General features: G+C 45.8%; 1 protein-coding gene and 1 pseudogene across 1 annotated transcript in view; both read right to left on the bottom strand.

The window, feature by feature from the left end:
* The window catches only part of acp2 (acid phosphatase 2, lysosomal), a 68,892-nt gene that overhangs the window by 34,089 nt on the left and 8,671 nt on the right, over window positions 1-26,132 (bottom strand). The window contains exons 2-5 of the mRNA XM_068045889.1: window positions 18,330-18,425; window positions 17,356-17,442; window positions 8,886-9,038; window positions 8,566-8,664 (exon numbers count right to left, since the gene is read on the bottom strand). Of these exons, the coding sequence (XP_067901990.1) occupies window positions 8,566-8,664; window positions 8,886-9,038; window positions 17,356-17,442; window positions 18,330-18,425 (435 nt within the window). The remainder of the gene's footprint in view (window positions 1-8,565; window positions 8,665-8,885; window positions 9,039-17,355; window positions 17,443-18,329; window positions 18,426-26,132) is intronic.
* Window positions 2,386-3,561, bottom strand: LOC137376932 (histone chaperone ASF1 pseudogene; annotated as a pseudogene).

A 26,132-nucleotide genomic window follows, 5' to 3' on the forward strand; every position in this document is an offset into this window, starting at 1 on the left:
CCAACCCTTTCCCTAGATACCCTCTTGCTCTTTATAGATGACCCCTTTTAGCCCTCCTGACTCCTTGCTCAAGTTCCTTTCTACTGTCTTTATATTCCTCAAGGGATTCGTCTGTTCCTAGCCTTCCAGCCCTTACAAATACTTCCTTTTTCTTTTTGACTAGGCTCACAATATCCCTCGTTATCCAAGGTTCCCGAAACTTGCCAAACTTATCCTTCTTCCTCACAGGAACATGCTGGTCCTGGATTCTAATCAACTGACATTAGAAATACTCCCACGTCAGATGTTGATTTACCTTCAAACAGCCGCCCTCAATCTAAATTCTTCAGTTCCTGCCTAATACTGTTATAATTAGCCTTCCCCCAATTTAGCACCTTCACCCGAGGACTACTCTTATCCTTATCCACAAGTACCTTAAAACTTATGGAATTATGGTCACTGTTCCCGAAATGCTCCCCTACTGAAACTTCGACCACCTGGCCCGGCTCATTCCCCAATACCAGGTCCAGTACGGCCCCAGCCCTAGTTGGACTATCTACATACTGTTTCAAGAAGCCTTCCTGGATGCTCCTTACAAATTCTGCCCCATCTAAGCCCCGAGCACTAAGTGAGTCCCAGTCAATATAGGGGAAGTTAAAATCACCCACCACTACAACCCTGTTACCTTTACATCTTTCCAAAATCTGTCTACATATCTGCTCCTCTACCTCCCTCTGGCTGTTGGGAGGCCTGTAGAAAACCCCCAACATCGTGACTGCACCCTTCCTATTCCTGAGCTCCACCCATATTGCCTCGCTGTACGACCCCTCTGAGGTGTCTTCCCGCAGTCCAGCTGTGATATTTTCCGTAACAAGTAATGCAACTCCCCCACCCCTTTTACATCCCCCTCTATCCCGCCTGAAGCTTCTAAATCCTGGAACATTTAGCTGCCAATCCTGTCCTTCCCTCAACCAAGTCTCTGTAATGGCAACAACATCATAGTTCCAAGTACTAATCCAAGCTCTAAGTTCATCTGCCTTACCGGTTATACTTCTCGCATTGAAACAAATGCACTTCAGACCACCAGTCCATCAGTTTCCTCTTAGTCTTACTGGCCTTATTTACTAGTTCCCCCTCATTTATTTCACTTGCTGTCCTACTGCTCTGGTTCCCACCCGCCTGCCACACTAGTTTAAACCCTCCCGAGTGACGCTAGCAAACCTTGCAGCCAGGATATTTGTGCCCCTCCAGTTTAGATGCAACCCGTCCTTCTTGTACAGGTCCCATCTGTCCCTGAAGAGATCCCAATGGTCCAGATATCTGAAATCCTCCCTTCTACACCAGCTGTTCAGCCACGTGTTTAGCTGCACTATCTTCCTATTTCTAGCCTCACTGGCACGTGGCACAGGGAGTAATCCCGAGATTACAACCCTAGAGGTCCTGTCTTTTAACTTTCTACCTAACTCCCTAAACTCCCCCTGCAGGACCTCGTCACTCTTCCTGCCTATGTCATTGGTACCGATGTGTACCACAACCTCTGGCTGTTCACCCTCCCCCTTCAGAATGCCCCCTGTCCGTTCAGAGACATCCTTGACCCTGGCACCAGGGAGGCAACATACCATCCTGGAGTCTCTTTCACGTCCACAGAAGCGCCTATCTGTGCCCCTGACTATAGAGTCCCCTATAACTATTGCTCTTGTGCGCTTTGTCCCTCCCTGCTGAACAACAGTGCCAGCCATGGTGCCACTGCTCTGGCTGCTGCTGTTGTTTTCCCCTGATAGGCCATCCCCCCCAACAGTATCCAAAACTGTATACTTGTTAGAGAGGGGGATAGCCACAGGGGATTCCTGCACTGACTGCCTGCCCCTTCTAGCGGTCACCCATCTATCTGCCTGCACCTTGTGTGTAACCACTTCTCGAAAACTCCTGTCTATGACACTGTCTGCCACCTGCACGCTCCTAAGTGCATCCAGTTGCCGCTCCAACCGATCCATGCGGTCTGTGAGGAGCTGCAACTGGGTACACTTCCTGCAGATGTAGTCATCCGGAACGCTGGAAGCATCACGGACCTCCCGCATCTCACAGGTGAAGCACTTGACCCCTCTAACTGACATTTCTACCACTAATTAATAAATTAATGTAAGATAAATAAATACTTATTAAATCCTTACTAAATTGTTATAACTATCTGGTCCCTCGTGCTAGATTCCTACAATAAATATTAAATGCTAACTAAATACAGTAATCTCCTCGCTCTGGTTTAGTTACTCTACTTATTAATTAGTTAATTAGGGTTTTAATCAATTTTTATCAATGCTTTATTTTCAAATTCAGTTAAAAAAAATTCCCTACCAGCCAATCAGGTCACAGCTTTCCTGTGACATCACTGTTTTTTTTAACCCGAGGTATGTTTGTTATACTTACTGGTCCAGAACTCTGCCCTCCGAGTCTTCTCCCAGTCAGCTGTGCTCTTTGGAAGCTCTGGGCTCCCCTGACGCTGAGGGCAGGTAGGAAATGAAAGGAGCTCCTCGCTCCCTCACTTACCGAACTTCCACTGTAGCACTCTAGTGCAAACCAAGTCAGCACTGTAAGATGGCTCACTTTTATACTAACTCACTCTAGCCCCCTGAAAACTGGTTTGAACCAATTCTCTAATTAACAAGGTGCAGCTGCAAGCAGAGCCTGAGTGAACCCTGTTTAAAGCTGGTCTAAAACTCACCTTCCCCAACCCTAACAGCAACTGTTAAGTTGATCTGCTAAATAAAAGACAGATTAAATTTAAGATAAAATTAACCCTTAATTATCCTCACTTACTAAACTTCCACTGTCGCACTCTACTGCAACCCAAGTCAGCACTCCAGTACCTACAACTTAACCTCTGCAGCCTCTTTGTGTTTTCATCACTGCTTATTTTCCCACCTAACTTTATCGCTTCAGCAAACTTGTTACATTATATTTGGTCTAAGCCATTGATATGGATTGTAAATAGCTGATGCCCAAGTAATGATCCATGTAGTACCCTGCTTGTTACAGCCTACCAACCTGAAAATGACCTATTTATTCTTACTCTCTGGAAAGAATGGATTAGGATTTGTGTATTCAGAATCATCTATTTTTTCATTACTGTTAGCCCAGTTGATATGGAACCTTGCAACTAGTGATTTTGATGGCAAAATCACTAGTCGCAGCTTAGAGAAAACTGGCCTAACAAGAGGATTTTCATGCAGCTCTACATTGCGGTATTCCTCATTCACAAAATACCCAACCCTGACAAATTCTTGACCTCAGTAAGTGCAGGTTATTAAAACTACAGCGACTGCTACTGCATCTGGGATAAGGGAAGGACTTGCTGCTTCAGCCTGAAAGGTAAACGTGTGCCTTCCAGCGAGAACACGTACCACAGGTACAGAGTTCACAACGTGGTCATATTCTTCATTTTCGGCTGAATCCACATAGTATTTTCCATTCCAAATCCTCAGACAGGTCTTCAATGCATGAGATGGTGCTTTCCAATTAAAAAGGGTTGAGAAATGGTGATGGGTTGTTCAGCACCATCATGCTGGTCACCTGCACCTTCACCATGGCTCCTGTGAACTGGTGAAATGGGCAGACAATTGGCCCCGAAGTTTAATGAAGAGAAGTGTGAAGTGATGCATTTTATTAGGAAGAATGAGAGGCAATATGAACTAAATGGTAAAATCTTAAATGGGTACAGGAACATGGAGACCCAGGGTGTATGTACACAAAACTTTGAAGGTGGCAGTATAAGTTGAGAAGATCGCTTAAAAAAAGCATATAGGATCTTTGGCTTTATTAATAGAGGAATAGAGTCTCAAAGCACTGAAGTTATGCTAAATCTTTATGAAACATTGCTTAGGCCTCAGCGGGAGTATAGTACCCAATTCTGAGCACCGCACTTTAGGAAAGAAGTCAAGGTCTTGGAGAGGGTGCAGAGAAGATTTACTGGAATGGTTACCAAGGATGAGGTACTTCAGTTATGTGGATAGACTGGAGAAGCTGGGTTTGTTCTTAGAGCTGAGAAGGTTACGAGGGGATTTGATAGAGATGTTCAAAATCCTGAATGGTTTTTGATAGAGGGAATAGGAGAAACTGTTTCCAGTGGCAGAAGGGTCAGTAACTGAGGACTGAGATTGATGGTAATTGGCAAAAGGACCAGAGGCAGGTTGTTGTGATCTAGAATGTACTGGCTGAAAGGGTGGAGGAAGCAGATTCAATAGTAACATTCAAGAGAGAATTGGATAAATATTTGAAGGGAAAAAAATTACACTATGATGGAGAAAGAGCAGGGGAGTTGGATTAATTAGATAGTTCTATTAAAGATCAGATTCAGGCCTGATGGGGCTGTATCATTCTAAAAATTATGTGAATAACTGCAAAAAATAATGTGTTTTAGCTAGGTGGCTGAAGCAGGGCTCAAGCTATTCAAATTAAAATTCTGTGGGAAGAGCTCGATTGTGTTTGTCAACTTTTTTTAGGTTTAAGGAAGAGTTATTCCAATCTGTTTGGTCCCAGTTTTTTTTCTGGAAAGCATTTAGTTTAGTTTAGTTTAGAGATACAGCACTTTAACAGGCCCTTCGGCCCTCCGAGTCTGTGCCGACCATCAACCACCCATTTATACTAATCCTACACTAATCCCGTATTCCTATCACATCCCCACCTGTCCCTATATATTTCCCTACCACCTACCTATACTCGGGGCAATTTATGATGGCCAATTAACCTACCAACCTGCAAGTCTTTGGCATTTCTTAGCCTAATTTGTGTAAATAGGAGAGTCTGTCAGAGAGAGGGAGAGATAGAGGAAAAAAAGAGAATCATAATATCTTACAACACAGAAGCAGGTCAATTGGTCTGTCATGCCTGTGCCAGCTCTTTGAAAGAGCTGTCCAATTCAATCCCACACCCCAGTTTTTTCCCCAATAATGCTGCAAATTAGCTATGTACTAAAGGAGAACTTGTTGAGAGTTCCGATGGAATCTGATTTTCAGAGAATGCGCACAGATCCTAACAACCCTCTGTGTGACAAAAATTTCTCCTCATTTCCCCTATAGTTCTTTTGCCAATTATTTTAAATCTATGACCTCTGGTTACTGACCCACTTGCCAAAGGAAATGGCTTTTCCCTACTTGCTCTGTCAAAACCCTTTACAATTTTGAATACCTCTATTAGGTCTCCCCTTAATCATCTCTGCTATAAAAGGAGAACAATCTCAGCTTTTCCAATCTGTACACATAACTAAGTCCTTCATTACTGGTATCATCCTGGTAAACTCCTCGGTACCCTTTCCAAGGCCTTGACATCTTGCCTAAAGTATGGCGTAAGGAATTGTACACAATACTACAGCTGAGGCCAAACCAGTGATTTGTAAATCTTTAGCATAACTACCTTGTTTTTGTATTCAATGTCCCTATTCACAATGCCAAGTTCTCAGAATCACAAAATCAGAGAATTGTTATAGTGCAGTTGGCCATTCAGCCCATCGTGTCTGCATGGCACTCCGACTGAGCAATTCACCTAATGCCATTCTCCAACCTTCCCCCCCGTAACCCTGTACATTCTTCCTTTTCAGAAAACAGTCTTTGAAAACCCTTTTGAACGCCTCGATTGAATCAGTCTCCATCATACTCTCAGGCAGTGCATTCCAGATCCTAAACACTCACTGCATGAAGAACTTTTTCCTCATGCCGCTTTTGCTTCTTTTGCCAATCACTTCATACCTGTGCCCTCTTGTTCTTGATCCTTTCATGAGTGGGAACAGTTTTGCCCTATCCACTCTGTTCAGACCCCTCGTGATTTTGAATACCTTGATCAAATCTCCTCTCAGCCTTTTCTTCTCCTAGGAAAACAGTCCCAACTTCTCCAATCTGTCTTCATACCTGAAGTTACTCATCCCTGAAACCATTCTCCTGAATCTTTTCTGTACTCTCGTCAATGTCTTCACATCTTTCCTAAAGAGCAGCACCCAGAACCTCTTTGCTCTTGTACTCTATGCCCGTATTATTACCCCAGGATACTGTATGCTTTATGAACCACTCTCTCATCCTGTCCTGCCACCTTCAATGGCTTATGCACATATTCCTCAGGTCCCTCTGCTCTTGTACCCCCTTTAGGATTGTACCCTTTATGTTATATTATCTCTTCATGTTCTTCCTACCAAAATGAATGACCTCACATTTCTCTGCATTGAACATCATCTACCACTTGTCTCCCCATTCCAACTTGTCAATGTCCTTTTGAAGTTTTACACTATCCTCTTCACAGTTCACAATGCTTCCAAGTTTTGTATCATCCGCAAACTCTGAAATTGTGCACTGTACACCAAGGTCTAGGTCATTAATATATATCAGGAAGAGCAAGGGTCCCAACATTGACCCCTAGAAAACTCCACTACAAACCTTCCTCCAGTCTGAAGAACATCCGTTAACCACTACTCCCTGTTTCCTGTCCCTCAGCCAATTTTGTATCCATGTTGCTAGTGTCCCTTTTATTCCATGAGCTATAATTTTTCTGACAAGTCCGTTATGCCACACTGTATCAAATGCCTTTTGGACGTCCATGTACACCACATCAACAACATTGCCCTCATCACAACCCTCTGTTATCTCTTCAAAAAAATGCCAGGAAAACTCCAGTTTCCCATGCACTTTCTTAACTGGATTGTCAACTTTCCCTGCCACCTTGAAGAGTTTGTGAATTTGTACCCCAGGTCCCTCTGCTTTTGCAGCCCCCTCAAAATAGTATCATTTAGATGATACTGCCTCTCCATGTTGTTCCCCCAAAGAGTATCACTTCACACAGATCCACATTAAACTGTCCATTTCACCAGTCTGCCCTCCTGAAATCTGCTACTATTCTGTTCACTATTTACTACGTTGCCAAACTTCTAAATTATACTCCATATACCCAAGTCCAGGTTGTTTATATATAGCAAGAAAATCAATGGTCCTAATATCAATCCCTGGGGCAGCATCGCTGCATACTTCTCTATAGTCAGAAAAACATCTGTTCACCACTATTCTCTGCCTCCTATCCCTTAGCCAATTACGTACTACCATTCCTTTAATACCATGTGCTTCTATTTTCTGAATAAGTCTGTTATGTGGTACTATATCAACTACCCTTTGAAAGTCTGCATATACAACATCTTCTGTACTACCTTCATCAACCCTCTCCATTATTTTATCAAAGAACTCAGTTAGTCAAACATGATTTGCTTTTAATAAATCCATGCTAGTTGTCCTTTATTAATGCATGCTTTTCCAAGTGAGAATTAGTTTTGTTCTTGAAAATGGTCTACTGATTTCCCACGAGCGACATTCGACTGACTAGCCTGTAGTTACCAGGTTTATCCATCTCCCATTTTTTTTTTTTTTTTTTTGAACAGAAGTGTAACATTTGCCATCCTCATGTCCTCAGGCACCACTCCATATCCAAGGAGGCTTGAAAGATTGTGGTCAGAGTTTCTGCTATTTCCACCCTAGTGTCCCTCATTAATGTAGGATCCATCCCATCCAGACTCAGTGACTTTTTATTTCTTTCTCTCTCTCGCTTTAAAAACAGAGGGAAGTGAGGAAATTAGATATAAAGATAAAAAGACACAGGAAGAGACAGAGCGAGAGACAGAACATCTTCTGTAGATGCTGAGAACAGGTATAGAATCACTGAGTAAGAATGTGAGTTTTTAAAGGTGGCTGTGACTATTTGTTATTTACTTGAACAGGTCATTAAGAACTGTAAAACTGATGCTGTGTTGTTTCTTTTATCTATTAGTTCTACTGCTTAGTAAATGTGTTTTCAGGTAGAGTCTGTCAAAGTTTGGTGCAGTGTCACACTGCAGCCTCTGAAGAAGAGAAGGAGGCACGAGATACAACCAGGAAGATGAAATAGCCAGAGGCAATTGTCTGCTGTCCTGTTCATCTACCTATTGGGTAAGTGAAACCATTCTGATATTAGGAGCAAAAGGTTACTAAAAGGACTGGTCCAAGAGTCTGAACCATCATCCCCAAGAAACGTAAAGTGAAAAAGAGGAAATACTTCCCCTCACCTCCAGAAAACGCAGAACATCCCAAAAGCAGTACTGCATCTACCCAGCCTATCAAGAAAACAATCCAAATGAGGAAATGTAGCCTCCTGTATTGTGTCAGTCATGGCTTGGTGCTAACATTTTCCCCTCCGAAGTCAAGAGGTTGTGGGTTCAAGTCCCAAATCAGAGACTGGAGCTCATAATCCAGGCTGACACTGCAGCACAGTACTAAAGGAGCATTGTACTGTCAGAGGTGCCAATATTAAACCAACGCCCCATCTGTCCTCACAGAACCCATATCACTATTCAAAGAAGAGCAAAGGAGTTCTCCCCAGTGTTATGGCTAATATTTATCCCTGAACCAACATCACTAAAAACATTTATTACATTGATGTTTATGGGAGCTTGCTCTGTTGGCACTTCTTCTTCATTATAACAGTGACCACACTGTAAAATATTTGAGGATGTCTGAGGTAGTGAAAGGTGTTGTATAAATGTACCACACACACCACACACGTTAAAGACGGGTCCTTGACACTTGCCTGATTTTCCTGCACTTTTTCCTGCACTCTTCTGCTGTCCATCGTCTCCTTCAGCAGCTTCTGGTAGCGGGGGCAGTTCTGTATTGGGAACTTGAGAAACTGAAACACACATTGCTTTCAATAGACATTAGGTGAAAACAGCCAGATGCTCAACTAGTTCTACAATGCATCAAAGGAGAGACTGGACCCCGCCAGGTAACATCAAACCCTAGCACAGTGGGTTGTGAGCCCCCACATAATCCCATCTAGTTATAGAGGAACAGAAACCCTCGCCCCGAAGGCATTGCTCTCCCCACACTCCCAGTGTTACTGATACTTGCCTTGTCGTCTTTCACAGGCACTGTATGCACAGGAATTGGTTGCCAGTTAAGTTCAGGATTGAAGATCTGATGTCCGTGCGGTGGGTACAGACCAGCGAGATCTGACTCAGCACTCATTAGAGTTCGGTCAATATCCGTACTCCGAACATAAATCTACAGTTGGGAGAAAACAAAAGGTTAAAAGATAAACCAAAACGTGTCCTCGAGGCCCCGTCCTGTGGTATTGCCGTTCCTTCATAGCCATTGAGTCAATTCCCAACCTAACACCATCATGGGAGCACAATCACTACAAGACTACAGGTTTCAAGAAGAATGCCCACCACAACCTCCTTAGGAAAACTAGGGGATGGCCAACCAATTATGGCCTTGCCAGTGTCGATTCTCATCCCATGATGTGAAAACAATCTTCAATGTTGAAATCAAGACTCATCGCTCCACTTTTGCAGAATCTCAAGCGTGTGGGCCTATTCATCTCGTTCAGTCTTCCCTTCTTTGGGCCAACAAGGAGCTTTTAACACAGAAGTTCAGCGTCACCTCAGCCTTACTTCCTGATTTGTCTCACTTTGGGGTGGGCATCCTGCACATGGCGAAAATGAGTGAAGATGTGTGTTTCACTGAAACTGTAACAGCAATGCCTGCTTGGATGACCGGACATAGAAAGGTCAGGTCCATCTAATGGGGGGGGGGGGGGGGGGGGGGAGAAGGGGGGTGGTCCAGCCACCAAGTTCAGGGCTTGCATAGATCTGTAGTTTCTCTCTACATCCTCTCCTCCTGAAACAATTGAGAAATAGTACTTTACAGCATAGAAGGGCCACTTTTGGTCCATTATATATTTGCGGGCTCTTTGAAAGAGCTATCAAGTTAGCACCTTCCAAACCCGTAACCTCTACCACCTAGAAGGACAAGGGCAGCAGATGCATGGGAACACCACCACCTGCAAGTTCCCCTCCAAGTCACACACCATCCTGACTTGGAACTATATCACCGTTCCTTCACTGTTGCTGGGTCAAAATTCTGGAACTCCCTTCCTAACAGTACTGTAGGTGTATGTACCCCACGTGGCCTGCAGTGGTTCACCACCATCTTCTCAACAGCAATTAGGGATGGGCAATAATTGCTGGCCTAGCCAGCAATGCCCACATCCCATGAACGAATAAAAAAAAGTCTCACTCCCCTGTTCTTTCCTCACAGCCCTGTAAATTTGTTCCTTTCCAAGTATTTATCCACTTCCCTTTTAAATGTTATTTTAATTCTGGAGCGAATTCTTTGCATGAACCGCCCATGCCAGGGTGGTTTTCAACTTGCAGTCTGGTTGATCAGCTAAAATTTTGTGCAGCATTTTATCAGTCACCGTATGATTACTTTCATAAAGGACTGCCAGTTACAATATTTATGATTATGATGTTCATGTCTCTGAACTTGTCTTCGGCCAATTTCCCTCCTTTATAAGTCCAGTCTATATCCATTTATCTATATCCATATTTCTATATCCATGGTTTTGCCCATAATAACCCTTTTGTCTTTATTATGTATTATTGTAGAAAGATTAAATTGGGTTTCCAGGTCAATAAAATGTCGTCTTCTTCCCTTCTTTGGCCTCCTTGTCTCAAGAGACAATGGGTAAGCGCCTGGAGGTGGTCAGTGGTGTGTGGAGCAGCGCCTGGAGTGGCTATAAAGGCCAATTCTAGAGTGACAGACTCTTCCACAGGTGCTGCAGATAAAATTGGTTGTCGGGGCTGTTACACAGTTGGCTCTCTCCTTGTGCTTCTGTCTTTTTTCCTGCCAACTACTAAGTCTCTTCGACACGCCACACTTTAGCCCCGTCTTTATGGCTGCCCGCCAGCTCTGGCGATCGTTGGCAACTGACTCTCACGACTTGTGATCAATGTCACAGGACTTCATGTCGCGTTTGCAGACGTCTTGAAAGCGGAGCCATGGACGGCCGGTGGGTCTGGTACCAGTGACGAGCTCGCAGTACAATGTGTCCTTGGAGATCCTATCATCTTCCATGCGGCTCACATGGCCAAGCCATCTCAGGCGCCACATTCTTAGCAGGGTGTATATGCTGGGGATGTTGGCCGCCTCGAGGACTTCGGTGTTGGTAATACGGTCCTACCACCTGATGCCAAGGATTCTCCGGAGGCAGCAAAGATGGAATGAATTGAGACGTCGCTCTTGGCTGACGTACGTTGTTCAGGCCTCGCTGCCGTAGAGCAAGGTACTGAGGACACAGGCTTGATACACTTGGACATTTGTGTTGCGTGTCAGTGCGCCATTTTCCCACACTCTCTTGGCCAGTCTGGACATAGCAGAGGAAGCCTTTCCCATGCGCTTGTTTAATTCTGCATCGAGAGACAGGTTACTGGTGATAGTTGAGCCTAGGTAGGTGAAATCTTAAACCACTTTGAGAGTGTGGTCGCCGATATTGATAGATGGGGCATTTCTGACGTCCTGTCCCATGATGTTCGTTTTCTTGAGGCTGATGGTTAGGCCAAATTCATTGCAGGCAGCTGCAAACCTGTCGATGAGTCTCCGCAGACACTCTTCAGTGTGAGATGTTAATGCAGCATTGTCACCAAAGAGGAGTTCCCTGATGAGGACTTTCCGTATTTAGGTCTTCGCTTTTAGACGGGCAAGGTTGAACAACCTGCCACCTAATCTTGTGTGGAGGAAAACTCCTGCTTCTGAGGACTTAAATGCATGTGAGAGCAGCAAGGAGAAGAAGATCCCGAACAGTGTAGGTGCAAGAACCCAGCCCTGTTTCACGCCGCTCAGGATTGGAAAGGGGTCTGATGAGGCGCCGCTATGCTGAATTGTGCCTTTCATATTGTCATGGAATGAGGTGATGATACTTAGTAGCTTTGGCGGGCATCCAATCTTTTCTAGTAGTCTGAAGAGACCACTTCTGCTGACGAGGTCAAAGGCTTTGGTGAGATCAATGAAAGCAACATAGAGGGGCATCTGTTGTTCATGGCATTTCTCCTGTAGCTGGCGAAGGGAGAACAGCATGTCAATGGTGGATCTCTCTGCTCGAAAGCCACACTGTGCCTCAGGATAGACCCGCTCAGCCAGCTTCTGGAGCCTGTTTAAAGTGACACGAGCGAAGACTTTCCCCACTATGCTGAGCAGGGAGATTCCATGGTGGTTGTTGCAGTCACCGCGGTCACCCTTCTTCTTATCGAGGGTGATGATATTGGCATCGTGCATGTCCTGTGGTACTGCTCCCTCATCCCAGCACAGGCAAAGCAGTTCGTGCAGAGCTGAAAGTATAGCAGGCTTAGCACTCTTGATGATTTCAGGGGTAATGCCGTTCTTCCCAGGGGCTTTTCCGCTGACTAGAGAATCAATGGCATTACTGAGTTCCGATTTTGTTGGCTGTACGTCCAGCTCATCCATGACTGGCAGAGACAGGGTTGCATTGAGGGCGGTCTCAGTGACAGCATTTTCCCTGGAGTACAGTTCTAGGTAGTGCTCCACCCAGCGGTCCATTTGCTTGCGTTGGTCAGTGATTGTGTCCCTGATTTAGATTTGAGGGGGGCAATCTTCTTGACGGTTGGCCCAAAAACTCTCTTAATGCCATCATACATTCCTCTGATATTTCCTGTGTCAGAGGCCAGCTGAATATGACTGCATAGGTGTTGCCAGTAGTCATTTGCACAGCACCTGGCTGTTCTTTGTGCAGCGCTTCTGGCTGCTTTAAGTGCTACGGATGTTAACTCGCTGGGGGCTTTCTTGTAGTTCAGCAGTGCAATGCGCTTAGCGGCTAGGACAGGTTCCAGCTCTTCAATGTGAGATTGAAACCAGTCTGCATTCCGCTTCACACAATTTCCATAGGTGGTCATTGCTGAGTTACAGATGGCTTCGCTAATGTGGGCCCACTTGGTCTCTGCATCCCCTGTGGGAGTCTTTTTCAAGTGAATTTAGAAACCTGCGTGACAGCTGTGGGTGAGAAATTCTGCTAGTGTTGATGCGCGGGCGGCCCTTCTGCTTGGAGTGATGCTGCTTCTTTGGTCTGAGTCTAACCTTGCTGCACACCAGGGAGTGGTCGGTGTCGCAGTCCGCACTGTGGAAGCTGCGTGTGATTTGAACATTGTTTAAAGAGGCTCGCCTTGTGACGATGAGGTCCAGCTGGTGCCAACGACGTAATCTTGGGTGCCTCCAAGAAACCTGGTGACGGGGTTTAGTGTGAAAGAATGAGCTGGTGATGCAGAGGTTATGATAGGTACACAAATCAAGCAGTCTCTGTCCATTCTCATTCATCCTTCCAACGCCATAGCGCCCAAGGCAGGAGGGCCATGAGTCATGATCGGCCCCAACCCTGGCATTAAAGTCCCCCAGCAGGAATAGGTGCTCGGTGTTGGGGATGCTACTAATGATATTATGGAGTTCCTCACAGTTCCTCAATAAAATGTAGTATGAAAATATTTCTGTCTTAGTCCCATATCTTTAGATCCAATGCAACGATCTCGTTAAAGTCTCATGCCAATGGAAGGCTGAAAATAGGATGTGGCAGTGGCCTCCAATACTTTTTACAGATTTCATAATTCTTCTATTAGCCTTGTATACGCTTCACCAACCACACCTGCATCCTTTAGCAGCCTTGCCATGCTCCATGTCAAGTTTCACTTCAGACCATAAGAAATAGGAGCAGAAGTGACGGGGCGGCACAGTGGCGCAGTGGTTAGCACCGCAGCCTCACAGCTCCAGCGACCCGGGTTCAATTCCGGGTACTGCCTGTGTGGAGTTTGCAAGTTCTCCCTGTGTCTGCGTGGGTTTCCTCCGGGTGCTCCGGTTTCCTCCCACAAGCCAAAGACTTGCAGGTTGATAGGTAAATTGGCCATTATAAATTGCCCCTAGTATCGGTAGGTGGTCGGAAAATATAGGGACAGGTGGGAATGTGGTAGGAATATGGGATTAGTGTAGGATTAGTATAAATGGGTGGTTGATGGTCGGCACAGACTTGGTGGGCCAAAGGGCCTGTTTCAGTGCTGTACCTCTAAACTAAACTAAAGTAGGCCATTTCATCCCTCCAGCCTGCTCTGTCATTCAATAAGATCATGGCTGATCTGATTGTGGCCTTAAACGTCACTTTGCTACCTGCCCCCCATAATCTTTGACTCCCTTGTGGATCAAAAATATGTCTACCTCAGCCTTGAGTATGTTCAATGACCCAACATCCACTGCTTGCAAAGATTAACAAGCTTGAGAGAAGAAATTCCTTCTGGCCTCTAAAATGGCAGACCCTTTATTTTGAAACTGTGCAGCCTAGTCCTAGATTCCTCCACGAGGGAAAACATTCTCTCAGCATCTACCCTGTCAAGCCCCCTCAGAATCTTATATGTTTCAATAAGATCACCTCTCATTCTTCTAAACTCCAATGAGTATAAGCCCAACCTTTCCTCACAAGACAGCCCCCTTCATCTCAGAAATCAACCTAGTGAAACTTCCCTGAACTGCCTCCAATGCAAGGATATCCCTCCTTAAATAAGGAGACCAAAACTGTACACAGTACTCTAAGTCTTAGTGTTCTCACCAACGCCCTGTACAGTTGTGGCAAGACTTCTCTACTTTTATACTCCCTTTGAAATATAGGCCAACATTCCATTTGCCTTCCTAATTACTTGCTGTACCTGCATGCTGACGTTTTGTGATTCATGTACTAAGACACCCAGATCCCTCTATACCACAGCATTCTGCAGTCTCTCTCCATTTAAATATACTGCTTTTCTATTCTTCCGACCAAAGTGGACAACCAAACATTTTCCCACATTATACTCTATCTGGCAAACCTTTGCCCACTCACTGAACCTATCTAAATCCCTTTGCAGAATCTGTGTCCTCCTCAAAATTTGTTTGCCTCCCTATGTTTGTATCAGCAGCAAATTTGCCTACAATACATTTGGTCCCTTCATCCAAGTCATTCTTCCTTCTTCTTTGGCCTCCTTGTCTTGAGAGACAATGGGTAAGCGCCTGGAGGTGGTCAGTGATGTGTGGAGCAGCGCCTGGAGTGGCTATAAAGGGCAATTCTAGAGTGACAGGCTCTTCCACAGGTGCTGCAGAAAAATTTGTTTGTCGGGGCTGTTACACAGTTGGCTCTCCCCTTGCGCTTCTGTCTTTTTTCCTGCCAACTGCTAAGTCTCTTCGACTCGCCACACTTTAGCCCCGCCTTTATGGCTGCCTACAAATTTGCCTCCAATACATTTGGTCCCTTCATCCAAGTCATTAACAGATTGTAAACAGTTGAGGTCCCAGCACTGATCCCTGTGGCACCCCACTAGTTACAGTTCACCAACCTAAAATGCCCTTTTATCCCGACCCTTTGTTTCCTGTGAGTGAGCCAATCTTCTATCCATGCTAATATATTACCCCCAAAACCATGAGTTCATATCTTGCGCAGTAACCTTTATGTGGCACCTTAAAATGTCTTTTGGAAATCCAAAGACACTGCATCTACTGGTTCCCCTTTATCCACCCTGCTCATTACATCCTCAAAGAACTCTAATACATTTGTCAAACACTATTTCCCTTTCATATAACCATGTTGACTGTGCCTGATTGGATTAGGATTTTCTAAATGTCCTACTACTTCCTTAATGATGGATTCAAGCAATTTTCTAATGACAGATGTTAGGCTAACTGGCCTATAGTTTCTTGCTTTCTGTTTCCCTCCTTTTTTGTACAGATGTGTAACATTTGCATTTTTCCAATCCGCTCGGACCTTTCTAGAATCGAGGGAATTTTGGAAGATTACAACCAATCTATCCATCATCTCTGCTGCCACTTCTTTTACACACCTAGGATGCAGGCAGTCAGGTATCAGGAGTAGGCAGGAATGTGGAGTAATCAGTTCAGCCACGAACATATTGAATGGCGGAGCAGAATCGAGGGGCAGAAAGGCCTACTCCTGCTACTACTTTGTATGTGCATAAGCATTTACCTACAGAAATGCACATTCCAAGTGATACCTCTTACGACAACAACTACAGGTTCAGTCTGTTATTTACAGGGGGAAAAATGAATCCCCAGTTAATGCACACCATCTGCATACAATTAAATACAATTAATACACAATTAATAAAACCTAGCTGCAAACCCTATATCCTACTCATCCCATCCCCCAGCTCCAAATCTTCTGTCCCCCGATTCCAGTCACTGGACTTGAAACCCTCTCCCTCCCCTTCCTCCCATCCCCCAGATCCAAACCCTCTCCCCGCCCACCTCCCATCCCCCAGCTCCAAACCCTCTCATACCCACCTCCAATCCCCCAGCTCCAAACCCCCTCCCTCCCCTTCCTCCCATCCCCCGGCTCCAAACCATCTCCCACCCACCTCCCTTCCCCCCAGCTCCAAACCATCTCCCCACCCACCTCCCTTCCCCCGGCTCCATCCCTCTCATCACCCACCTCCCTTCCCCCGGCTCCATCCCTCTCCCCACCCACCTCCCTTCCCCCGGCTCCATCCCTCTCCCCACCCACCTCCCTTCCCCCGGCTCCAAACCCTCTCCCTCCCATCCCCCAGCCCAAATCCTCTCCCCGCCCACCTCCCATCCCCCGGCTCCAAACCCTCTCCCTCCCATCCCCCGGCTCCAAACCCTCTCCCTCCCCTTCCTCCCATCCCCCGGCTCCAAACCCTCTCCCCACCCACCTCCCATCCCCCAGTTCCAAACCCTTTCCCTCCCATCCCCCGGCTCCAAACCCTCTCCCTCCCATCCCCCGGCTCCAAACCCTCTCCCCACCCACCTCCCATCCCCCAGTTCCAAACCCTCTCCCTCCCATCCCCCGGCTCCAAACCCTCTCCCCGCCCACCTCCCATCCCCTGGCTCCAAACCCTCTCCCCGCCCACCTCCCATCCCCCGGCTCCAACCCCTCTCCCTCCCATCCCCCGGCTCCAACCCCTCTCCCCGCCCACCTCCCATCCCCCGGCTCCAAACCCTCTCCCCGCCCACCTCCCATCCCCCGGCTTCAACCCCTCTTCCCCCCCCCCCCCCCTCCCAGCTCCCCTCATCCCCAGCTCCAAATTCTCTCCCCACTCATCCCTCATCTCCAAACCTTCCCTCCACCCCCTCTCATCCCTCAGCTCTGAACCCTCCCATCCCCAGCTTCACGCACTCTGAACACCCCTGACTCCAAACCCTTTCTCCTCCTGCCCCTCCCACTCTCTGGCACTACATCGTCTCTCATCCTGCTTCCACCATCTTGGCTCCAAAACCATCTCGCACCGCACCCACCCCCCCCACCCCCAAACTACAAAGTCCCAGACACACACTCCTTCTCAGCCCAGCCACAGCCTTCTCTCCCCCATCCTCCCACCCCCAGCTCCCCCTCATTCACCTGCAAAGTCTTTCTTCCCCCCCCTTCTCATCCCACCTTCCAGGCACAGGCACTCTCTCTCACCTGTTCCCCACCCACCCTCCCAAACCACTCTGCTCTAGTTAACACCTTCTGGCCCCTGCAGACCACTCAGTCCCTCACCTGATGCCGGTCGTACGAGGAGTTGAGGAAGTCTTTGTAACGACGTCGCAGGTACTGGCCCAACTCGTAGTGCTGCCTCATCCCAACCTATGGAAGAGCAGTAGAAATCCTGGTCATTACTGGAGGAGAGAAGTCAGCACCAGAGTTCAATCCACAATGACCACAACTGTGAGATCCACCTCAACAACAGGTTCACAATCCAGATCCAGCCTAACATACTGGAGTGCCAGCTATGAGTACATGCACTGCCTAGAATGGGGAAGACAATAGATCCCAGTGTTCATCCCCACTCTGTGCTGGGTACGGGTTAGCTCTTTCTAGCTGATATGACAATTGTGAGGCCAGACGTGACCTCAGAGCCCTCAGACACCCATTCAGGGTTCCAGATGTCTAGTCATCACAGCTTGGACATCAGTTAGTAATAGCAGTCTGCTGGGCTGTGATGCACCACGTGGTATTTCAACCCCCTCAGTCTCACACACCCGAATTGGCACTTGGGTGAGGTATGGGGAGGGGGAGGGAGTGGCAGCTTTGTGAACGCAGTCCCTAGAAGAGGAGGGGGAGAAACAATAGAGAAGGGTGTGAGTTATTGGGGTTCAGAGCTCAAGTGTGGAGCAGTACCTCCCCAAGCTGACCTGAAATACCAAACTGAAGGCACTTCAAGGAGCACAGGCAAACACCTTGTGACTACAGAGATGATCTCACAGCTCTGTTAATAATACAGAACTGGAAGAACAGGAATAAATGAACACAGCTTAAACAGTCTCCAAGCTGAGATCCTCAGCACTGACCTACCTCACCATGACAAGCAGAATCCAGATTCCCCAGTCTGTGCACATGGACCACTCACACACAGCTCCCTCTGGGAACACCTCTTCTGTCAGAATGCATTTGAAGAGCAGATTGTGAGGGGGTGGAGGATATGTGTGCGTGTGCATGTACGAGTGAGAGAGTGTGAGAGAGCGCTCACAGACCTGGGTAAGCTGCCCGAAGCCTTGGGGCCAGTCCTTCTCTGTATATGGATCCGTTGGGTATGTCACGACAGGTGATCGGTCTCCATGGCGATAAACCTGGGAATACAGTTACTGAAGTTACAGATACAAATGACATTTGCTAAGAATTAAATTATAAAATTGGCCATATACATGTGGGAAATGAAAAGGAAGCTCAACTATGATCAGTTTCTGCAATGAGAGATAAAGATGGAGAGAGATAGACATACACACAGAATATGAGACACACGCATTCACAGAGTGAGAGACAGACAGACACACACACTCTCTCACTGTGTGTGTGTGTGTGTGTGTGTGTGTGTGCGAGACAAATAGAATGGGAGTGGGAGTGAGAGAGTGTGAGACACATAGAGCAAGGGAGGCACACATATACCTGCACAATAAGAGTGAGGGAGACACACACACTCACAATGTGAGCAACAGACACGTACTGAGTGAGAAGACATGAGCAGAGGGGGTGTGAGAGAGAGACACACACAGAGCATGGGAGGCATGTACACACACACACACACGCACACACACAGTGAGTGAGACAGGTAGGGGAAATAAGCATGTAGTGATGGAGCAGCCTCAGCTCCAACAGGTACAAGGTCCTTGCTACCTGTGTGGATGAAGAGAAGGGCTGCAAGGTGGATGAGCGGACTGACCATGGCACCATTCTAATGTGGGGGGGGAGGGGTGGGGGGGGGAGTGAAGAGGAATGTGGTAGTGATAGAAGACAGTACAGTCAGGGGGATAAACACTGTTCTCTGCAGCCACGACCGGGAGCTCCGACAGCTGTGTTACTTGCCCCTTGCCAGGGTTAAGGGCATCTCCTCGTGGCTGAAGAGAAACCTGGAGTGGGAGGGGGAGGATCCAATTGTCGTGGTCCATTTGGGAACCAATGACAGAAATGATGTTTTGCTTAGACAATCTGAGGTGTTAGGGTCCAAACCAGAACAAAAAACATCAAAAGTAATCATCTCCGGATTGTTACCTGGACCACATGTAAATTGGCACAGGGTTAAGCAGATTAGAGAACTAAATGCGTGGCTCAAAGAGTGGTGTGGGAAGGGGTTTTGATTCTTGGGGCACTGGCATCAGTACTCAGGGAAGAGGGAGCTATTTTGTTGGGATAGGCTTCACTTGAACTGGGCTGGCACCAGTGTCCTGGCCAATTGCATAACTAGGGCTGTGGACAGGGCTTTAAACTTATGGCGGGGGGTGCGGGGGGAAAGAGGTGCTGTGGGGAGGGTTTGGGTAAAGGGAAATTTAGAAATTTAGAGAGAGGTAAGGACATTGTGAAGCTTAGTGATGTGGGTAAATGCCAACAGAATGGGACAGGAAGGGTCAGAGAGTTTAACAAAAATTGTACATTGGCAAATAAAGTCATTGCAGGGAATAGAGGCAAAAAGATGAAATTGAAGTTCCTTTATCTGAATGCACAAAGCAATTGTAATAAGATGGATGAACTAGTGGCACGAACAGAGGTAAATTATCTCGATCTAATTGCCATTATCGAGACATGGTTACAAGGAGATCAAGGTTAGGAAATGAATATTCCAGGGTACACAATATTTCGGGACAGACTGAACGTTAAACGGGAAATTATTGGAGTGTGTAAAAAGGTAACGTATTAGTTGTGGGGGAATTTAATCTTCATATAGACTAGGACAATCAAATTGGCAACAGTGGTCTAGAAGATGAGTTTGTAGAACGTTTTCTTGACAGTTTCTTGGAGCAATACGTTGTAAAACCTATCAGGGATAAAGCTGTCTTAGATCTTGTATTGTGCAATGAAGCAGGGTTAATAAACAATGTCACAGTAAAAGATCCACTGGGAAATAGTGATCATAATACCACCGAATTTCATGTTAAGTTTGAAAGTGACACATTTCAATCACAAACAAGAATCTCAAACTTAAACAAAGCTAATTACGAAGGTATGAGGGGAGAACTGGCTAAGGTTAATTGGGTAAATAGACTGGAAGGTATGTCGGTAAACGGGCAGTGGGAAACATTTAAAGAAACAATTCAAAGCATTCAACAAAAGTACATTCCGTTCAAAAACAGAAACTCATCAAGAAAGACCCATCCGTGGCTCACTCAGGAAGTTAAGGAGAATATTAGACTAAAAGAAGCTTACCATGTTACAAAAAAAAGTAGCAAGTCTGAGGATTGGGAGTGTTCTGGATACCAGCAAAGGCCACCGAAAAGTTGATCAGGGAAAAAACAGAATGAGAGTAAACTAGCCAGCAATATAAAAACAGATTGTAAGAGCTTTTATAAGTACATAAAAAGGAAGTGAGTAGCTAAAGTAAACGTTGGTTCCTTAGAGGCAGAGACAGGAGAAATCATCATGGAGAATGAGTAAATGGCAGAGGCATTGAACAAATCTTTTGTGTCTGTCTTCACAGTAGAAGACACAAGTTCCATACCAGAAATAGGCAGTAGCCCCTAGGCTACAATAGAGTAAGGAAATTGATATCAGCCAAGAAAATGTATTGGAGAAACTTGAGGGACTAAAATCTGACAAGTCCCTGGGACCAGATGGCCTGCATCATAGGGTTTTAAAGAGACAGCTGTTGAGATAGTGGTTGTGCTGGCTATGATTTTCCAGAATTCCTTAGATTCAGGAACGGTCCCATCATATTGGAAGTTGGCAAACATTATACCGCTTTTTAAGAAAGGAGGTAGAGAGAAAATAGGGAACTACAGGCTAGTTAGCTTGACATCAGTCATTGGGAAGATGCTGGAAACGATTATTTAAAAAGTCTTAACATTGTACTTGGAAAAGCATAGTTTGATTGGAACAAGTCAGCATGGCTTTACTAAAAGGATATCCTGTTTGACAAATTTATTGGAGTTTTTTTTGAGGATGTGGAAACATCTTAGCTGCATCTACCCTGTCTATCCCTTTAAGTATTTTGTAGGTTTCAATGAGATCACCTCTCATTCTGTGAAACTCTGGAGAATACAGGCCCAGTTTCTCCTCTCTCTCTTCATAGGACAGTCCCGCCATCCCAGGAATAAGTCTGGTGAACCTTTCGTTGCACTCTCTCTACGGCAATAATATCCTTCCTAAGGTAAGGGGACCAAAACTGCACACAATACTCCAGGTGCGGTCTCACCAAGGTGCTATACAATTGCAGCAAGACTTCACAACTCCTGTATTCAAATCCTTGTGCAATAAAGGCCAACATACCATTAGCCTTCTTTGTGATGGAATATAGGTTTGATTAAGTTGTATTTGGAAATAGTTAGTGTATTATGCCTTTAGAGTTAAAGATTGAATAAATGGTTAGTTTTCAGAACTCACTGAAGTTCCCCTTTAAGATGGTAGAGTTAAATATTTCAAGGTCCCTGTTAGAATAGAATCTCTGTTGTCAGGGGCTTGGAAGATAAACACACACATTGAAATATCCTGTCAATAGGAGGCAGCAACAAATTTAATCGGTTTGCTCAGACAGGTCGGCTCCAGAGGTTGCTGTGGGTGCCATAGAAAGGGCAATTAACAATAAATGAGAATGTACTCACAGGAACAAGGGGTCAAATAAAAACAATTATAAACATTTTGACCAGATAAAAGCCATTCAGCCCATCATGTCCGTGCTGGCCGAAAAAACTAGCCACCCAATCCCACTTTCCAGCACCCGGTCCATAGCCTTGCTGGTTACAGCACTTCAGGTGCATGTCCAGGTACCTTTTAAAAGAATTGAGGGTTTCTGCCTCCACCACCATTCCTGGCAGTGAATTCCAGACACCCACCACCCTCTGGGTGAAAAAGGTTTTCCTCATATCCCCTCTTCTTTTTACTAATCACCTTAAATCTGTGCCCCCTGGTAATTGACCTCTCCACTAGGAGAAACAGGTCCTTCCTGTCTATCTAGGCCCCTCATAATTTTGTACACCCCTATTAAGTCACCCCTCAGCGTCTTCCGTTCTAAGGAAAAAAACCCTAGCCTATCCAATCTGTCCTCATAGCTGCAACTTTCGAGCCCTGGCAACATTCTTGTAAATCTCCTCTGTACTCCCTCCAGTGCAATTATGCTCTGTCTGTAATAGGGTGACCAGAACTGTACACAATACTCTAACCAGTGTTTTATACAGTTCCAGCATGACATCCCAGCTTCTGCTTCCGGCTGAAGATTGTTGCAAATGCTTCAGCCTTATCTTTTGCACTGACGTGCTGAGCTCCATCATGGAGGATGGGGATATTTGTGGAGCCACCTCCTCCAGTTAGTTGTTTAATCGTCCACCACTAGTAACGACTGGATGTGGCAGGACTGTAGAGTTTAGTTCTGATCCATTGGTTGTGGGATCGCTTAGCTCTGTCTATCGCATGCTGCTTACACTGTTTGGCACCCAAGTAGTCCTGGGTTGCAGCTTCACCAGTTTGACACCTCATTTTGAGGTATACCTGGTGCTGCTCCTGGCACTCCCTCCTGCACACTTCATTGAACCAGTGTTGATCCCCTGACTTGATGTAATGGTAGAGTGGGGGATATGCCAGGCCATGAGGTTACAGATTGTAGCTGAGTACAAATCTGCTGCTGATGATGGTCCACAGCACCTCATGGATAGCCAATTTTGCATTGCTAGATCTGTTCGAAATCTATCCCATTTAGCGCGGTGGTAGTATCACACTACACAACGGAGGGTATCCTCAATGTGAAGATGGGACTTTGTCTCCACAAGGACTGTGCAGCAGTCACTCCTACCAATACGGTCATGGACAGATGCATCTGCGACAGGCAGATTGGTGAGGACGAGGTCAAGTTTGTTTTTCCCTCACTACCTGCCACAGACCCAGTCTAGCAACCATGTCCTTTAGAACTTGGCCAGCTTGGTCAGTAATGGTGCTATCAAATCACTGTTGATGATGGAAGTCCCCACCCAGAGTACATTCTGTTCCCTTGCCACCCTCAGCGTTTCCCCCAAGTGGCGTTCAACATAGTCATGATTCATCAGCCGAATAAGAATGGCAAGCACAAGCTGCGACTAAAGGTTGATACAGGGGCAAGCGTCAACATTTTACCACTGCAGATACTAAAGGACATACACCTGGCAAAAATGGGAATCTGTGCTACAGCCAACAAGAGCTAGACTCACAGCATATAATGGTTCACCAATATGCTGCGTGGGAGCACTGACATTGGAGTGCAGATATGGAAAGTCTTCTAAGTTGTTGACACCAATGGTTCAACAGCGGCACGACAACCAGCATGCAGTGAACTCTGGATCGTGAAGATACACCAGATTAGTAATGTGCCAATGCGACACAATCAAGATAAATGTAATCCCATTGAGTCCATTCAGGATTTGCAACAAAATTATCCAGACAAATTTGATATTGTGGGCAGTTTTAGAGGAGATGCTGTTCTTCAATTGAAAGATGATGCGGTTCCCTCCATAGATCCACCAAGGAAGTGCAGTGTCCATAACAAGGATAAGCTAAGAGCTGAGCTTGACACAATGGAGTGGCAAGGGATTATTCGCCGCATTCAACGACACACTGACTGGTGTAGCTCTATCACCACTGTAGTAGAAGGACAGCACCACCAGAGTATGTCTAGATCCTAGAAGGTTAAATCAAGCACTCAAAAGATGTCCTCACAAAATCCCTGCTTTGGAAAAGTTAAATCCAAATTTTGCAAGAGCCAAGTTTTTCTTGAAGTTAGATGCAAAACATGGATACTGGTCAGTCCATCTTTCTGAAGATTCACAGGAACTAATCTTTCAGAACATCATTTGGAAGATATTGTTTTTTACGCTTACCATTTGGCAAGTCAAGACCTGTTCCAACATCATATGAATTGCATCACTGAAAGTGTTCCTGGATGTGTTTGCACAGCAGATGACAGAGCAGTCATGAGAAGCACTAAAGAAAAGCATGACAAGAATCGTCACATCTTAACAGAAGCAGCCAGATGAGAAGGTCTCGTGTTTAATAGCAAAAAATGTGCTATTGTCAGCCACATCAACTTTTCCAGTTCAATCTTGCAGCAGTGTGTGAAGGCGAAGTGAAAATATGAATGTGAGGTTTGAGTCCTGACTTGTAGAAATTATTGGTAGGTGCATGAAAAGGTGTGGTGTAGGCATGTCCCCTCCAAGATAAAAGGGTGGTACTGCCAAAGCTAGAGTCCCCTGGTTATCTAGAAGCTTACAGGGTAAGTTAAGAACGAACAAAGAACAGTACAGCACAGGAACAGGCCATTTGGCCTCCAAGCCTGCGCCGATCTTGATGCCTGTCTAAACTAAAACCTTCTGCACTCCCGGGGACCGTATCCCTCTATTCCCATCCTATTCATGTATTTGTCAAGATGCCTCTTAAACGTCGCTATCATACCTGCTTCCTCCACCTCCCCCGGCAGCAAGTTCCAGGCACTCACCACCGTCTGTGTAAAGAACTTGCCTCGCACATCCCCTCTAAACTTTGCCCTTCGCACCTTAAACCTATGCCTTAAACCTAAAGCAGAAAAAGAAAGCTTATGACGATGACAAAAATCTTAATACTTTAGAAAGCCTACAGGAGTATAGAAAGTGCAGGGGTGAAGTAAAAAAGGAAATTAGAAAAGCAAAGAGAGGACATGAAAAATTATTGGCAGGTAAAATCAAGTAGCAACCTGGGATACAAGCCATCTGGACCAAGCCACATATCTACTCAAAGCATATCCAGTCTTTCCGGTATAGCTTTTCTATCAATTTTCACTGCTGCCACTGAAAACACCACACCCTGCAGGAACAGTACCTTCCTGCCCCTTTCTAATGCTATCAATAGCACTATAAAATGCGAGTTCAATTTATATTCTTATCTAGTTATATTTCAATTAAACTGTTCTGCTCCTTCTTCTCCCTCTTGTCAAGTTCTTGTTGTGGAAGTACTATCTTTACTCAGTTATCACCTCATTTCATATGGGGAGGCGGTGGCGTAGTGGTATTGTCACTGGACTAGAAACCTAGAGACCCAGGGTATTGCTCTGGGGACATGGGTTCAAATCCCACCACAGCAGAAGGTGGAATTTGAATTCAATTAATAAATCTGGAGTTAAAAAGCTAGTCTAATGATGGCCATTGTCAATTGTTGTAAAAACCCATCTGATGTCCTAATGTCCTTTAGGGAAGGAAATCTGCTGTCCTTACCTGGTCTGGCCGACATGTGACTCCAGACCCACAGTAATGTGGTTGACTCTTACATGCCCTCTGAAATGGCCTAGCAAGCCACTCAGTTGTAACTAACTGCCAGCACTGTGGGTGTACCTATCCCACATGGACTGCAGCGGTTCAAGAAGGCAGCTTCACCACCACCTTCTCACCACCACCTTCTCACGGGCAATTAGGGATGGGCAACAAATGCTGGCCTGGCCAGCGACGCCCACTTCCCATGAATGAATTAAAAAAAAAAAAAAATTCCATTGCTAATTCCCTCCAAGCTGCGTCTCAACTCAAGTCGTTACATCCAAGTCACCAATAGAAATTAGAAACAATCGTGGTGCCAACACTGAACCCTGGGCACCCCCATTCAGTACTTCTAGCTGCCCCCCCCAACCCTGTCCCACTCTCACATAACACCTCTAATCAAGCTGTTCTAGTGACACTCCCGACACTGGCATCTACCAGGCAAAGTGGAAAATTGCCCAGGTATGCCCTGTCCACAAAAAGCAAGACAAATCCAATTTGGCCAATTACCACCCCATCAGTCTACTGTCAATCATAAGCAAAAGTGATGGAAGGTGTCGGCGACAGTGCTATCAAGCGGCACACACCCACCATGCTCAGTCTGAG

The sequence above is a fragment of the Heterodontus francisci genome, chromosome 14 (assembly GCF_036365525.1).
Source record: "Heterodontus francisci isolate sHetFra1 chromosome 14, sHetFra1.hap1, whole genome shotgun sequence".
NCBI classification, from domain to species: Eukaryota; Metazoa; Chordata; class Chondrichthyes; order Heterodontiformes; family Heterodontidae; genus Heterodontus; species Heterodontus francisci.